Here is a 16,663-nt window from a genome sequence, read left to right on the forward strand (position 1 = left end):
AGCTCACCTCCTCCAGGAGACCTTCCAAGACTAAGCCCTCCCTAACCACCTGCCCCTCCTCCCCTCCCCATTCCCCTTACTCCCTCCCTCTACTCTACTTCCTTCTCCTCCACACAACACTCATGTACATTTGTACATATTATTTGTCACTCTATTTTATTAATGATATGTATAGATCTATGATTCTATCTATTTTGATGGTATTGATGCCTGACTACTGATTTTGTTTTGCTATCTCTCTTCCCCTTTTAGACTGTGAGCCCTTGCTGGGCAAGGAATGTCTCTATCTGTTGCCGAATTGTACATTCCAAGTGCTTAGTACTGTGTTCTGCACACAGTAAGCACTCAATAAATACGAATGAATGAACGAATGAATAAAAATATTATAGTTGGATGGCTTTGGTGTTTGTGATCACTTATTGACACAAAAAATAGCGATTGTTAAGTGCTTTCTATGTGCCAGGCACTGTACTAAGCATGGGGTAGATATAAAAACATCCAGCTGGACAGAGTCCATGTAATCCATGGGGCTTACAGCTCTAACCCCTACTATACAGCTGAGAAAGCTGAGGTACAGAGAAATTAAGTGACTTGTCCAAGGTCACCCAGCCAACAAGTGGTAGGGTTATGATTAGAACCAAGGACCTCTATTCCCAGGCCTGGGATCTTTCCACTAGGCCATAATGCTTCCCTATACTGACGGTGAGTGTGGTTCAGACATTATACTAACAGAACTGCTCAAGGAGTCTGGTGAGTCGCTTATGGAATTACCATGTCCTACGATCATAGGGAAATTTGGACTCAGCTACCCTTCTGTGGATCTTCACTTTAGCTGGAAGTTTATTACTTCATGCTGCTCTACCTCATTATCTCCCGATTGAATAGGAATATATTCTCTCTCGTTTTAAATCTCCATAATACCCCCCCCAAATTACATGTATCTCTCTTCAGTAGGGATATACTGTTACATGTATGTTTATGTACGTGTTCACATATCTCTATCCCTTTGAGATATTTATAGATAAGTGTAAATCAATGAGTGTGTAAATAATGTCAGCATAGTCCACATGTATATCTGCGTGGTGAGGAAATAGAGAATCAGTGTCTCAGATCTGCTGTGCTAACTGATTGCAAGTTCCACACTTAGTTAATCAACCCATCAGTGGTACTTACTAAATACTTAATATATGTAAAACAGAGTTGCCTAGTGGAAAGATGCCAGACATGGGAATCAAAGGAACTGGATTCTAATCCTGGTCCTGTCATTTTCCTTCTGTGTGACCTTGGGCAAATCACTTAACTCCTATATGTCTCAATTTCCACATCTGTAAAATGAGGATTCAATAGCTGTCTTCCCTCCTACTTAGAATGCAAGCCCCATGAGGGTTATTCGCTGTGTCTGATCTCCTATCTACCACATCACTAATGCAGTGCCTGAATTTAGAGCATAACAGATGTCAAGGTAATCGTCATTACTTATATTATTGTTATAATTATGATGTTCATTATTATGATGATTTAGTTCAGAAAGCCAGAAACATTGTGGGTGAATCTGACTGATTTCTATGATGCACCGACCCAGGTGGTTTCTGGACACTGGGGACTCCCCATCTCCTACTCATGCTTGACAGTGTCAGGATCCTGCTAGTGAAAAGAAAATCATTGGCATGGAGGGAGATGAGCACATGAAATCCTTCCCTATAAACATCCACCTGGTCACCACACTGGGCTGAGAGAAGCATGGTTCTGGAATCAAATGACAGCATGGTGAGTTTCTCCTTCTTCCTGACTCTATGGTTGGGAAAGGACAGGAGATCATCTGTTATTTGTGAGCCAAAGGGGTCATGTAGATGTGGATCAGGAGAGGGCTGATCAACAAAATCATGACTGTTAGAAGTGGCCGTTCCCCCACACCCTGACAATGACACTACTCCAGCACCCACGCCAGACCAAAGCAGATTTCCCATGCTTGCTTGGTCATTTCCCATGCTTGCTTGGTCCTTCTACCCTCTAGCAGTTGGGCTGGCTGTACTGAGAGAGCTGCCTGCTTCTGACTGTATCCTCAGTCACTTTCTCCATCATTTTCCTGCCTCGTAATTGTATGTCCAGTACAGGCCTCTCCCGCCCAGATTTGGGGACCTCTCAGCAGAAATAGAGCCCTTTGCCCAGGACACCTATGCCCCCCAGATTTTCAGAAAGTCTCTCCTATTTGAGGTTCAGACAAACACTCTCTCACTTCTCCCCATCCCTCTGCTGGTCGCGGAGCTGAAGGGCCACCTCTGCTGGGGCTGGCCAGAGGCTGGGCAGGGGAACAGGATGGGTTTTAGGGCCACTAGATTGGGTTTTTCCTGAAAAGAAGAGGTTACTGCTGACTTTCTCTCTTCTCTCTTGATTCCTGGTTCAAAGACAAACTCTGTCCCCGAAACACTCTAACACAGACATGGATTCACCAATACATACACACACACAAACGATACCAACGTAAACACACATACACCCACACAAACATAACCCTAGAAGTCTGGCAAGACAATTACAGTCCCATTTTACCTCCCACCAGAAACAATCTAGTCCCTCAACAGTGCACTGGGCTAAACTATTCCCAAATCTCTATTAGAATGATTTAATTCTTTATGTTCTTAACACTTGCATTTAGGCTTTGAATAGATTCAAACAATCATTCAGGATACCGGTTTATCTTAATACACTTCTCCCTCTTTCCTTCCCCCATCTTTACCCTGAGCTCCAGCAGGTATGGGATATCTTCACTAACTTTCCTTGAATCCAGTTCCTTCCAAGTCCTTATTGCCTACATCTTCTTTTGAATCCTCGGTGAGATTTCATTTTAAATGATTCTGATTCCTCCTGTAGATCTGCTCCTGCATATTATAACTTCCTAGGTGTATGATGCCATCTCCCTAAAAAAGACCTCCTCTCTACTTTTCAGTGAACTCAAATTGGGTTCATTTAACTTTAACAAATTGTTGGCAATCTGGTCTTGCCACAGCGTGGTCATTCCACCTCTGTTCATCATCTTCTAACCCTCTGGTTTAATTTCCAGATACAATGAAAGTCTTGTCGTGACTACTGTTGACACTTGAACTGCTTAAAGAATGATTTGACAAAATAATATTGCCATGTGGTAGGCAGACTCAGTCTTGGACGTGAGTATTCTTTTTATTCTTTTAATAATTTGTGGAAAACATACTTACATTCACACCCAAACTGTACCAGTAGTTAAATGATTAATTCCAAGACAGGATTCACTTTGTGACTAAACTCTCTTTTTGTTCTTTGATCTTGTATTGGTTCAGTCCTGCTTTGCTATTCAACTTTATTCTGTCTAGATTGAGGCTTATGATTTTACTTACTACTTGGACCATCTTTAAGCTTTCACAAAATGCTCTTTAAATCGTGTTTCTCATAAGAAATGGAAGTCTGTATGGCTTGTTTTCCTGGTATGTCCTGGGATCTCGTGATTGAGGACATGATGAGATAGAAACCTTTCTGAAATCAGTTCTCTCTCTACTCGTAAGTCAGTACAGTGTGCTTTAGTGGAAAGATCCTGGGCTTGGGAGTCAGAAGATATAGGTTCCAATCCTGGCTCCTTCACCTTTCCTGCTGTGGGACCTTGGGCAAGCCACTTAACTTCTCTGGGTCTGGGTTATCTCATCTGTAAAACAGGTATTAAAACTGTGACCCCCATTTGGCACAACCTGATGAGCTTGTATCTACTTCGGCGCATAAAATTGTGCTTGGCACAGAGTGAGTGCTTAACAAATACCATAATTATTAATTATTATTATTACTAGATAGAAAATGGCATCCAATGATTGATGCCAGTTTGGGGTAAAATAATGATGATTAATGTCCTTGTGGTTGGGAAGTCTCATCTTTCTTCAGATGATGTCCCTGCCTGTTTTTTGTGTACCAGGTGATATGCGAGAGCACACCCCTTATCTTGATGCTTTCCTATCCCAGCTCAGGCTTAAGGCATCTCCAGTGATCAGAGGCAGAGTGTCCCATTGCATCAGTGATGTCCTATAAAATCCTAGGAAGGTTCAATCCTAACCAAATGATTCCAAGACAGATGAACGCCCAGTAAAGTCAGCTACTCAGACACAATTGGTCAAATCTGAAACAATTCTCTTTTGATCATACTCCCTATCACAAAATGACCCTTCTTGCAAATGCCTAAATCCTAAGAATCTGAATACTAAAACTTTCCTGAGTCCCTTCAGAAGAAAACACAATTTGCATTAAAACAGAAATCCACAATTTTTCTTTGCCATTCATTTTTTTCTTTGTAGTGCTTGGCAATTAAGCACGTCACTGTGTTATGCTGCACCCTTCTCCCAAATAAATCAATCAAAAATTAACTCTTAAGAGACATGTTAATGTATAGTCTTTTACTGAAAGCTCACAGTACTCTTCCAAGCAGTTCCAAACACAGTGATCTGCATATAATGTCTTGTCGCATGTTGCCTAGTCCTCTGGACCCAAAGCGACTCTACAGACACTCCTCTCCCAGAAAGTCCCATTCTCCATCGTCCATGCTGGTAGGTGTATCCATAGAGGTGTCTTGGTAAAAATACGGAACTGGTTTAGCATAGCTCTCTTACCTGCAGTATACTAGAGTTTCTGCCCTCGAATCTCTCTCATGCAGCTGCTGCACAGCACAGGTGAATTTTGACTTGTAACAGACTGCCTTCCACTCGCAAGCCACTGCCCAAGCTAGGAATAGGAAGGGTTTGCCTCTGCTTGACTCTCCCTCACAAAGCGGATACTGGTAGAGTACTGGAAATTCTACAGGTGTGATAATAATAAAGATGGCATTTGTTAAGCTCTTACTATGTGCCGAGCATTGTTCTAACGCTGCAGTAGCTCCAAGACAATGAGGTTATCCCGCTTGGGGGTCACAGTCTTATTGCCCATTTTACAGATGAGATAACTGAGGCAGAGAAGTTAAGTGACTTGACCAAGGTCAAACAGTAGACAAGCGGCAGGTCCGGGATCAGAACCCATGTTCTCTGACTCTCAAACCCATGCTCTTTCCCCTAAGCCAAACTGCTATTCTAATCATGAGAGGGGCTGCATACAATATAGACTCATTAATACCATAGATAGATTGATTTAATTGATTATGAGGTCTAAAAGAGAAGGTGCATTCTTCATGTAAATAATGTCTGAACTCTTGTTCAACTTCATCCTTCTCCGCTGCACTCTATCACACCTTTACGTCGTCCCATTTCTCTGCTTGTCACTACTCCACAGTGCAAATGTCCTCTTTAATTCATTAATTGGTTGGATTTCTAAATCAATCCATCTCCCCAAATTTCCTACCATTATTCCACTCCCACTCAAGATATCTCCTTACTTTTAGCAAATGCACCGATCAATATGTCTTTTTATGGTAAATTTATCTTACAGAGTAGGCTACCCTACACCTCACACAAATTCCTTAGGTTCACTTTTTTTCCTGCTTATGCCACCCCTCAGGTTGCCTCCTCGAATGAATGGTAAAACCAACCGCTCCATCCATCAGTGGTATTTATTAAGTGTTTATTTAGTGCAGCGAACTGTATTAAGCACTGGGGAGAGGAGGATGCAAAAATCTAGTGTGAGAGGGTGAATACTGCCCCAGGGTCCAGAGGTCTGTGGACTGCTGGTAAATCAAGGGTCCTTGTCCACCTGTCCACAAAGAAACTCCCTGGCAGTTTAACTTTGGCCCTGGTTAATTTGATAATGTTATTTAAGTGCTTAATGTGGGCCCAACACTGTACTAAGTTCTGGAATAGGTACAAGGTAGTCAGGTGGGACATAGTCCAAGTCCCTTGTGGGCCTCACGGTCTCAAACTCAATTATAAACATGACATAACTGAGGCACAGAAAATTGAAGTCACCTTCCAAGGGTCATACAGCCAACAAGGGGTGGCGCTGGGATTAGAACATAGGTCCTCAGACACCCAGACCTTGACTTCTTCCCCTTGGACATCCTGCGTCTCTCCTTATGGTTCCTCCCTAGGTTGGGGCAATCACCAAACCGTTCACAGACGTGGGATCATTCTGTCCCCTGAGCGGCTCTGGGTACAATGTCCCCTATTTTTCTGTGGATGCCAGGGGACAGACTCCAGGAGTTCATGTCCCCCACTTGAGCTATGGTCTTTTAGAGGCCTCAGAACTACTTCTCTATGCCTTTCATTGGTCCCTTCTCTCATTTGTCTTTTCCTGTAACTGGTGACATCAGCTCCAAAGCCATGGTCAACTGCCTCATGACTGCCTGATTGGTCTCCTTAACCTCTTGGAGGCTCTATCCTCTTTCATTAAGGCTGTGATGTCAGTCATTAATATTTATTGAGCATATACTGTGTGCAGAACACTACACTAACCACTTGGGAGACAACAATAGAACAGTATCCCAGACACATTCCCTGCCTACAGTGAGCATAGTGTCAAGAACCAGAGACAGACATCAATATAAATAAATAAATTACATATACCTTCTTGAGTGCTGTGGAGGTTGGAGGGGGGGATGAATGAAGGGAGCAATTCAGGGCATGGAGAAGGGAGAGGAAGAAGAGTAAAGGAGGACTTAGCCAAAGAAGGCCTCTTGGAGGAGATGTGCATTCAACAAGACATTGAAGGGGGCAAAGTAATTGTCTGTTGGATTTTAGGATGGAGGGGGTTCCAGGCCAGAGAAAGGATGTGGGGGAAAGGTCTGAGGCAAGATAGACAAGACTGAGGTACAGTGAGAAAGTTAGCACCAGAGGAGGGAAGTGCGTGGGGTGTGTTGTACGGGGAGGTAGTGAGGTGCAGTAGGAGGGGCAAGATGATTGAGTGCTTCAAAGCCAATGGTGAGGAGTTTCTGCTCGATGTGGAGGAGTGGGGGAACGTCCTGAACCTTTTTGCAGAAAAGTGATCTGGTCAGCAGAGTGACGTATGGAGTGGGTAGGGGTGATACATGAGGCCGGGAGGTCGGCAAAGAGACTGATGCAGTATTCAAGGCAGGATAGGATAAGCGGTTATAAGAACATGGTAACAGTTTGGGTGGAGAGGAAAGGGTAGATTTTAGCGGTGTTGTGAAGGTGGAACTGACAGAAAATTGTGGTGTATTGAATATGTAGGTTAAATGGGAAGGAGGAGTCAAGGATAAGGCCCAGGTTATGGGCTTGTGAGATAGGAATGGTGGTGATGCTGTCTGTGGTGATGAGAAAGTCAGGAGGAGGACAGGGTTTGGGTAAGAAGATGAGGAGGTCTGTTGTGGGCATGTTGAGTGTGAGGTCACAGAAGGACATCCAACTAGAGATGTCTTGGAGGCAGATCGAGATGCGAGACGATAGTGAGGGAGAGAGATGGTGGCTGGAGATGGAGATTTGATTCTCATCTGAATAGAGTTGATAGTTGAAGCCATGGGAGCAAATGAGTTCTCCAAGGGGATGGGTGTAGTTGGAGAATAGAAGAGGTCCCAGAACTGAACCTTGAGGAAAATTGCTTGGAATGGAATGGCCCCTTTTTGTCCTTGCTGACCTTATTACCTGGAGAGCAAACTTCCTCTACAAAGTAAGTCCCCACCCCCACACAGGGCACGCGATTACCACTGTTGGCCCTCCTTTTGGAGTCCCTTTAGGTCCAATATTGACATCTTGTCTGGCCTCCTGAAGTGACTTGGGTCCTGGAAGGGCCCACCCCAATTTCAAAATATGTTTGACAATAAACTCACTTCTGAAGACCCAGGCCTGCAGAACTGGTTATCAGCCTGTGGTCTTGCCCATCCTCTCCAGGTGATCAAATCAGGACCTGGGTCTTACGTTTCAGGATCGTGCTCATAGAACCACGATTTGAGCCCAAATCTCCAGTGGACCCTCCCTCAGAACAGGAAGTCCATGGTTCCTCAGTCCATGGTTCCAGCAAGCAGGACTTTAATGCCAAATGGAGTAGCCCAGCAGGGTGCCTGTCCCAGGACACAGTTGGGCACTCTACCCCATCACTTCTCCCTGTCCTAAGTTACTCCATCAAGGTAGCAGCCTTATCTGTTTTTCGCTAGTTGTGTCCCCTCAATCTCTCGTCTTAGGTTATCTCTCCCTTGACTCTCATCTGGTCTCTCTCTCTTGTCTCTTCTCCAGTCCTTTAAGGAAACAGTAAGGGCTCAATAAATACGATTGAATGATTGAATGAAAGGGTGGGTTCCTTTCTGCACTGATTTCGTCTTCATGTAGGCCGAAGCAGTATGCTATAATATACACACGAACCCTTTCACTGTCAACATTTCACTCTCAGCAGCAGTATTCAATTAATGCTTATTATATGGAAAATACTGTGCTAAATGCTGGGAGGAATGTTCATGAATGACATAGATATAGGAGCAGAGATGCTTCCAGTGATCATGGATGAGTCAAGCTGTTGCCAGCATATGACTATTCCCCAAGTGGAAGAGGGGCCTGTGCAAGCCATGGTTGGGAGTGAGGGGTAGATTCGCTCCAAGATGGTGGGCCCCAAAGATCGGGTTGATCACTCTGGGGTTTTGGTTCAAAATACTCCTGGCCCTTGACTGCAGCTGCCATACAGCACTGTTCTTCAAATGAATCTTTTGATTTCCAAATGCCCTCTCAGTTGATTATTTTGACCATATTTGAGGCTACGTCAATCGAGTGAGGGTATTCTGGATACTAAGGAAGTAGAAGGAAATCACATTCCATGACAAATTCCTTAAATTTGGTCATACTATCTGACTCATAGACCATCTTAAAATTACTGACTACACTGTGTCTTGAAAACAAGACAAGTGAATCGCACTTTTATCTTTGTGTGATTACTCTGATCTCCTCAGCTCTTCCCCTGGATCAAAATGGCCGTAGAGTCACTTTAGGAGGGGTCAGACCTCCAGTTATGTCAGCTGCATCCTAAGGCCCTTTGTTGTTTTCCATCCAGGAACAGGACAGAATTCGAATTTCGTATAAGCCCCCGAAGTGCAGTGGGATCATTCAGAGTCCTGTCAGTCGCCCTCCTGTCTCTTCACCCCCCTCCCTTGGAGTCCTAGGCAAATTTGGCCCTAGAACACCAAGCAGCTCACTGACTCTACCCCAGTTACACAGAAATGTTAGAATGCTACTGGATTTGTAACACTTGAATCGAATGGATCTTTAACAAGGCAATTAGTTAATGTGAAATGATTTCTCTATAATAATGCCCTGACCTTTCCATTCATACATTTCCCTTCCCCAGGATCCTACTCTCCTGTAGGTTTTGCGCTCTCTGACCCTTGCCCTTCAGCCTCTTCAGAAATCCCAGGTTGCATGTCCACCCTCTCCTGATTTCCCGAGTCCCAGGAAAAAACCCAGGGATGGGAGCCTCACTCCTCAGGGATCTTAACCTCTGGACCCCAGTGTGGTAAAGCATTCACCTATTACTTTTTCCTTCAAGATTGCTCAGTCCTTTCTCTAACTGTAAATGGTTGAGGGGTTGCGATCAAGTTTAGGCCCATAAAAAAATATTGTCTGCTGGAGAAAGACAGCATCACGTGTGTTAATCAATCAATCAATTAATTGTATTGATTGAGCACTTACTACATGCAGAGCAGTGTTCTAAGTGCTGGTTAAGGGTCACTGAGTCCTACTCATGTGCTGGAATTCTTTGAGTTGACCATTCAGTCTGTTGGTGTCAGGTAAGAAGTGGGCATAATATGCAGAGAATTTCGAAGGGCATTTCAAACCGCGGGTTGATCAAAATGGATTGTGGAAACTTGACCATTCCCTACTAATCTGACTGACTTAATTCATTTTGGATCCTTTGCAAGTTTTCTTTTCATCTCCAGGAATTAATTCTCATGTCTCTGGTCCATCCAGACTTCTCCAGTGGTCCTGCAGAAATTTGTATCGGGAAGCGATGGCCATTGATGTGGCTCAGGGAGTCTGTCTCCTCTCCGAGACAGGAGTAGGTATCCTGGGGAACTCACTCCTCATCACCTACTACCTCACTTCATTCCTCCTTGGGTCCAAACCGAAGCCCACAGACCTGACCATCATCCACATGGCCCTCGTCCACACCGTGATGCTTCTTACAAGGTGGATCATCACAGCAGCAGGGATGCTGGGGCTGCAGCTTGTCCAGAATGATGCTGAGTGTAAGCTCTTCGCCTATGTCTACCGCATCACCTGGGCCTTCTCCATCTGCACCACCTCCCTCTTGAGCGTGGTCCAGGCCATCACCATCAGTCCTAGCACCTCCTTTCTGTTTCAGCTCAAGGTTCAGATCCCAAATGCCATCCACCTGGTCTTAGCCATCTTGTGGATTCCCAACTCACTGATAAGCACCATCCTTCTGTTCCAAATGTTTGCCTCTTCCAATACAACCAACACGAATATCAACTGTTATTTGGTGCCTATAGACACACTCCTCCAGGGGCTGATTCTAACCTTCATGGCTCTCCGCGACATCCTCTCCCTGGGGCTCATGAGCTGCTGCAGTGGGTACATGGTCCTTCTCCTGCACCGATACAGGCACCAGGTCCAGCATCTTCACAGCCCCACCCAAGCCCCAGAAACCTCACCAGAAAGACGAGCCACCCAGACTATTGTGCTGCTGGTGAGCTGCTTTGTAGTCTTCTACTGTGGAGACTTTGTCTTTTCCATGTTTCTAAGGACATCCATGAAGAATAATGTTGTCCTCTTTAATGCTAACATGTTTGTGGCCTGCGGATATGCCACTATCAGCCCTTTTGTGTTGCTCACCTGTGACAGAAGGGTCATTAAGTTCCTAGCTGATTTTCTGGGGAATAGGTCCCTCAAATCCCCTGAGACCATAATGCCATCTGCCAGCCCTCTTTGACATGGAAATCCAAGTGGAGATCCTGTTTCACAAGCAATGAGATCTTGGGGGAACAATATCACCAGTAAACAAATGATCTTCCTAGACCCAATCCCTGCAGAAAATCAGGGCTTCACCGGTGGGGGCCGGGTGAGGTGTTACGGCACCGAGAATCTGTCCAGACATCCCTCCTCTGGGACTTTTCCCCATCTCATGGCCAAGATCCCTCTAGTGGCTTTAGCAACTCCCACAAAGCTATGCTGGATCTCTCTGGAACATTCACAGCATCTGCCCTCTATCTGTCTTGATGTGGGGAAGCAGAGAAGCCTAGTAGAAAGAGAACCTGTCTGGGATTCAGAAGTCCGGGGTGCTAAACCCACTTCTGCTACTTATGTGCTGTGTGATCTTGGACAAGTCTTTCACTTCATCGTAGCTACATTCCCTCAACTGTAAAATGGGGATTCCATACCTTTTCTCCCTCCTACTTAGACTGTGAGTCCTTTGTGGAGTAGGCACTGTATCCGACATAATTAATTTGTATCTGCCCCACCACTTAGAAGAATTCTCTCTCCCTCCTTCCAGGCTTGCATCTCCTCCGACCTTCAGGACACCTCCACCTGGATGTCCTCCTGCCACCCAAAACTTAACCTGGCCATGACTGGGCTCCTTATCCTCCCTCCCAAACCCTGTCTTCTACCTGACTTTCCCATCACTGTGAATGACACTACCATCCTTCCCGTACCACGAACCCACAACTTCGATGTCACCCTTGACTCCGCTCTCTCATTCAGCCCACATATCCAGTCACCAAAACCTGCCAGTCTCACCTTCATAACATCGCCAAGATCCACTCTTTCTTCTCCTCCAAAACGCTACCATGTCAGTACAATCGCTCATGCTATCCCGACTACATTACAGCATCAGCATCCTTTCTGATCTCCCATCCTCTTTTCTTTGCCCTCTTCAGTCTATACCTCTCTCTGCCTCCCAGATTATCTTGCTACAGAAACGTTTGGGGCATGTCACCCCCCTCCTCAAAAATCTCCAGGGCTTGCCTATCAACTTTCCTATGAAGCAAAAACTACTCACTCTTGGCTTCAAAGCTCTCTATCCCCCTTTCCCCTCCTACCTCACCTTCCTTCTCTCCTTCTCCACCCAGCCCACACATTCCACTCCTCTGGTGCTTCTAACCTCCTCACTGGACCTCCTTCTACCCTGTCCCGTCATCAACCCCTGTCTTACATCCGAACCCTGGCCTTGAATGTCCTCCCTCCTCAAATCCACCAAACTAGCACACTTCCTTGCTTCAAAACCCTTCTGAAGGCTAGCCTCCTTCAGGAGACCTTCCCAGACTAAGCCCCCCTTTTCCTCTGCTCCCCCTCCCCTTCTCATTGCCCTGATTCGCTCCCTCTGCTCTCCCCCTTCCCCGCCCCCCGCCACTATGCAGCACTTGTGTATATATGTACATATTTATAATCCTGTTTATATTAATGGTGTGTATGTATCTGTAATTCTATTTATTCATATTGATACCACTGATGCCTGTTTACTTGTTTTGATGCCTGTCTCCCCCCATCTAGACTGTAAGCCTGGTGTGGACAAGGATTGTCTCCATTTGTTGCTGGATTGTACTTTCCAAGAGCTTAGTACAGTGGTCTGCACACAGTAAGCGCTCAATAAATATGAATGAATGAATGAATGAATGTACATAGGTAGCACTCGACAAACACTGTCATCATCATTGTTTTTTATTACCGTCATTATTATTATTTAAAAGTCCAACTGAGACCCATGGACTTGGGGCCCATGGAATCACCAGATTTACATACTCTCTCCTTTCTCTTTTTTTACGGTTTTTGTTAAGTGATAACTATGTGCTAACCATAGTTCTAAGCACTGGCATAAGGTAATCAGATGGGACACAGATGGCACACAGTCCTTGGCCCATATGATACGGTGCTCTGCACACCGTAAGCACTCAAAAAATAATAATAATAATAATGTTGGTATTTGTTAAACGCTTACTATGTGCAGAGCACTGTTCTAAGAGCTGGGGTAGATACAGGGTAATCAGGTTGTCCCACGTGAGGCTCACAGTTAATCCCCATTTTACAGATGAGGTAATTGAGGCACAGAGAAGTTAAGTAACTTGCCCAATGTCACACAGCAGACAGGAGAAGGAGCCGGGTTTAGAACCCACTTTCTCTGACTCCCAAGCCCATTCTCTTGCCACTAGACCATTCTGCTTCTCCTCATAAATTGATGATGATGATGACGAAGATGATGGGACCTGTTAAGCACTTACGGTGTCCCAAGCACTCTTCTAAGCACTGGGGTAGATATAAGGTAATCAGGTTGTCCCACTTGAGGCTCACAGTCTTAATCCCCATTTTACAGATGAGAGAACTGAGGCACAGAGAAGTTAAGTGATTTGCCCAAGGTCACACAGCAGTCAAGTGGCAGAGGAGGGATTAGTACCCACGACCCCTGACTCCCCAGCCTGGGCTCTTTCCATTAAGCCATGCTGCAACTCCTCCCTCCTAAACAGAGTAATGAAGATAGGGAGAATGACAGGCACTAGCCCTGTTAGTCACCAGCTCCAGAGGTAAGTTAACTAGTCTCAACTGTATATATTTTCGTTACCCTATTTATTTTCTTAATGAATTGTACATCGCCTTGATTCTATTTAGTTGCCATTGTTTTTACGAGATGTTCTTCCCCTTGACGCTGTTTATTGCCATTGTTCTTGTCTGTCCGTCTCCCCCGATTAGACTGTAAGCCCGTCAAACGGCAGGGACTGTCTCTATCTGTTGCCGACTTGTTCATCCCAAGCGCTTAGTACAGTGCTCTGCACATAGTAAGCGCTCAATAAATACTATTGAATGAATGAATGAATGAATAGTTACAGTATTTTTTAAGTTCTTACTCTAAGACTAGCACTGTGCTAAGCAGTCAGGGAGACACAAATTCTACAATACACAATGCTGCCTGAATCACCATTCTGTTCCCTGGAGCCAGGAAGAGTCTGAGGGTTTCCGTACCATTTTTAGCTACTTAGCTAAAATACCTTGAACTGCCAAAGTTTTGATCTGACTTTCTGTGTAGTCCATCAACATTTCTCTACATAGCTACCTATCACAATTTAGATTGTGAGCCTCATGGGTGTAATCTGTTTTGGATTTACACTAGTCTAATAAAAAATGATTATAAAAACAATTGTGGCATTTATTAAATTCTTACTCAGTGCTGAGCACTCTGCTAAGTGCTGGGGAAGGTATAGATAGTCAGATCGCACATGGGGCTCACAGTCTGAATAGGATAGAGAACAGGTATTAAATCCCCATTTTGCAGTTTTCCCTGAGACCGAGGGACATAAAGTGACTCGACCAAGGTCACATAGCAGATAAGTGACAAAGCAGGAACAAGGACCCAGGTCCCCTGACTCCCAGAATCATCCTCCTTCCACTGGGCCAATAGGTCATGCTGCTTCTAGCTGGTACTTGGTATATAAACACCATTCATTCATTCATTCAATCAAATCTGTGTGCAGAGCATTGAAATAAGTACTTGGGAGAGTATATTATAATAATAAAAAGACATATTCCTTGCCCACAAGGAGCTTATAGTCTAGAGGAGCAGACAGGCATTCATACCAATAAATAAATTACAGTTTTGTACATGAGTGTTGTGGGACTGGGTTGGGGGGGCCGTCTTGTGGTATAAGGTTTGGGATATTTGGGTTCCACTGGGGCCTAGAAGGTTGGAGAGGGGTGAGAGGTAATAGATTGTGAGCCAAATGGTTAAGATTTAGGAATAACCTGAAAGAAGAAGTGATCCTGAGCTGGGAAGCAGCAGGACCTAGTGGAAAGAGGTTACATCTGGGAGTCAAAGGACCTGGTTGCTAATTCTGGCTCCACCACTTTGCTGTGTGAGCTTGGGCAAGCCACTCAACTTCCCTGTGCCTCAGTTATCTAATCCGTAAAATGGGGATTAAGTCTTCCTCCCTCCAATTTATACTATGAGCCCCATGTTGGGCAAGGCTGTGTCCCACCCAGTTAGCATATATTTGTCCCAGCATTTGACACATAATACCATTAAAAACATTAAGAGGAGATTATCTTCAAGTGAGGGGAGGGTAGCAATAACAAAGGCAACAGAAAAGTGGTCGGGGGGTTAAAGGCATAGATTAAGAACCAAAATAGCATGATGGAGGGGGCAGCAATTATAAATGAAAAAGGAAGGATTCAAGACTCCCCATCTCTGCTTCTACTCCCTTTCCCCATTCCTGTTCTCCACTGATTTATCCAACAATTTCTCTTCCCACCTTTAAACTTTTATTGAAGGCACATCTTCTTCAAAAGGCCTTCTCTGACTAAGCCCTCATTTCCTTCTCTTCCACACCCTTTTGAATCACCCTGACTTGCTCTCTTTATTCATTCCCCCACCCCAGCACCATTCATTCATTCAATAACATTTATTGAGCACTTATTATGTGCAGAGCACTGTACTAAGCGCTTGGAATGTACAATTCAGCAACAGATAGAGACAATCCCTGCCCATTGACAGGCTTACAGTCTAATCGGGGGAGACAGACAGACAAAAACAGTAGCAATAAATAGAATCAAGGGGATGTACATATCATTAACAAAATAAATAGGGTAATAAAAATATATACAAATGAGCAGATGAGCACAGTGCTGAGTGGAGGGGAAGGGAGTGGGGAGGAGCAGAGGGAAAGGGGGCTTAGCTGAGGGGAGGTGAAGTGGGGGGCAGAGAGGCAGCAGAGGGAGCAGATGGAAAAGGGGAAGCTCAGTTTGGGAAGGCCTCTTGGAGGAGGTGAGCTCTCAGTAGGGCTTTGAAGAGGGGAAGAGAGTTAGTTTGGTGGATGTGAGGAGGGAGGACATTCCAGGACAGCAGGAGGACGTGGCCCAGGGGTCAACGGCGGGATAGGTGAGAACGGGGGGACGGTGAGGAGGTGGGTGGCAGAGGAGTGGAGCCTACAGGGTGGGCAGTAGAAAGAGAGAAGGAGGAGAGGTAAGAGCGGGCAAGGTGATGGAGAGCCTTGAAGCCTCAAGTGAGAAGTTTTTGCTTCGTGCAGAGGTAGACAGGCAACCACTGAAAGTTTTTAAGAAGGGGAGTGACATGCCCAGAGCGTTTCTGCAGGAAGATGAGTCGGGCAGCAGAATGAAGAATAAACTGGAGCAGGGAGAGACAGGAGGCAGGGAGATCAGAGAGAAGGTTGACACAATAATCCACAGAATTTAGGTACATTATTGTAATTCATTTGTTTATATTAACAGGAGTCTCCCCCTCTAGGTTAAAAGCTTTACTGTGGGCAGGGAATGTGTACTGTCATATTCTATTCTCCCAAGTGTTTGGTACCATGCTCTCTACAAAGTAAGCACTCAATAAACGTGACTGCTCGATTAACTGATTGGGGTATAGTATGCAGCGGACAGGATAGGCAGAGAAGGAAATGACCCACTCTCGCTCCTCCCTCTAGATGGTATTCATACAACTTGAGTGAGATTTAGTGTGATGGTGAGGACAGGACAGGGGCCTTTTAACGCAGGAATCTAGGTGCCGGGGCTTGGGTACTGGGGGTCTGGGCCACTTGGGTCTCTGACGCTTCTGGCAGAAAGGGGAGCCCATCCAAGGACAAGGGCCCGCAGGGGACCCCGCCTATAAACTCACCCAAAGTGGGTCACTTGCTGTTGAAAGGCTGGTTGGATGACACCAGGGAAACGAGTTATTTGGGGCTGCTGGCCATCAGAAGTCATAACACAAGGGTAACAATCTGGAATACATGATGGATCTCGTTCACGTCTGGGTGCCTGATCCAGCCAGGTATTTTCTGGCC

At 45.2% G+C, this 16,663-nt stretch overlaps 1 protein-coding gene across 1 annotated transcript; it reads left to right on the forward strand.

The window, feature by feature from the left end:
* Positions 1-9,882: 9,882 nt before the first annotated feature.
* On the forward strand, positions 9,883-10,824 carry LOC114813838 (vomeronasal type-1 receptor 100-like). The gene has a single exon (XM_029071161.1). It carries the CDS (start codon positions 9,883-9,885, stop codon positions 10,822-10,824), a length of 942 nt encoding a protein of 313 aa, XP_028926994.1.
* Positions 10,825-16,663: the final 5,839 nt, after the last annotated feature.

Source organism: Ornithorhynchus anatinus, chromosome 8, assembly GCF_004115215.2.
Source record: "Ornithorhynchus anatinus isolate Pmale09 chromosome 8, mOrnAna1.pri.v4, whole genome shotgun sequence".
NCBI lineage: Eukaryota > Metazoa > Chordata > Mammalia > Monotremata > Ornithorhynchidae > Ornithorhynchus > Ornithorhynchus anatinus.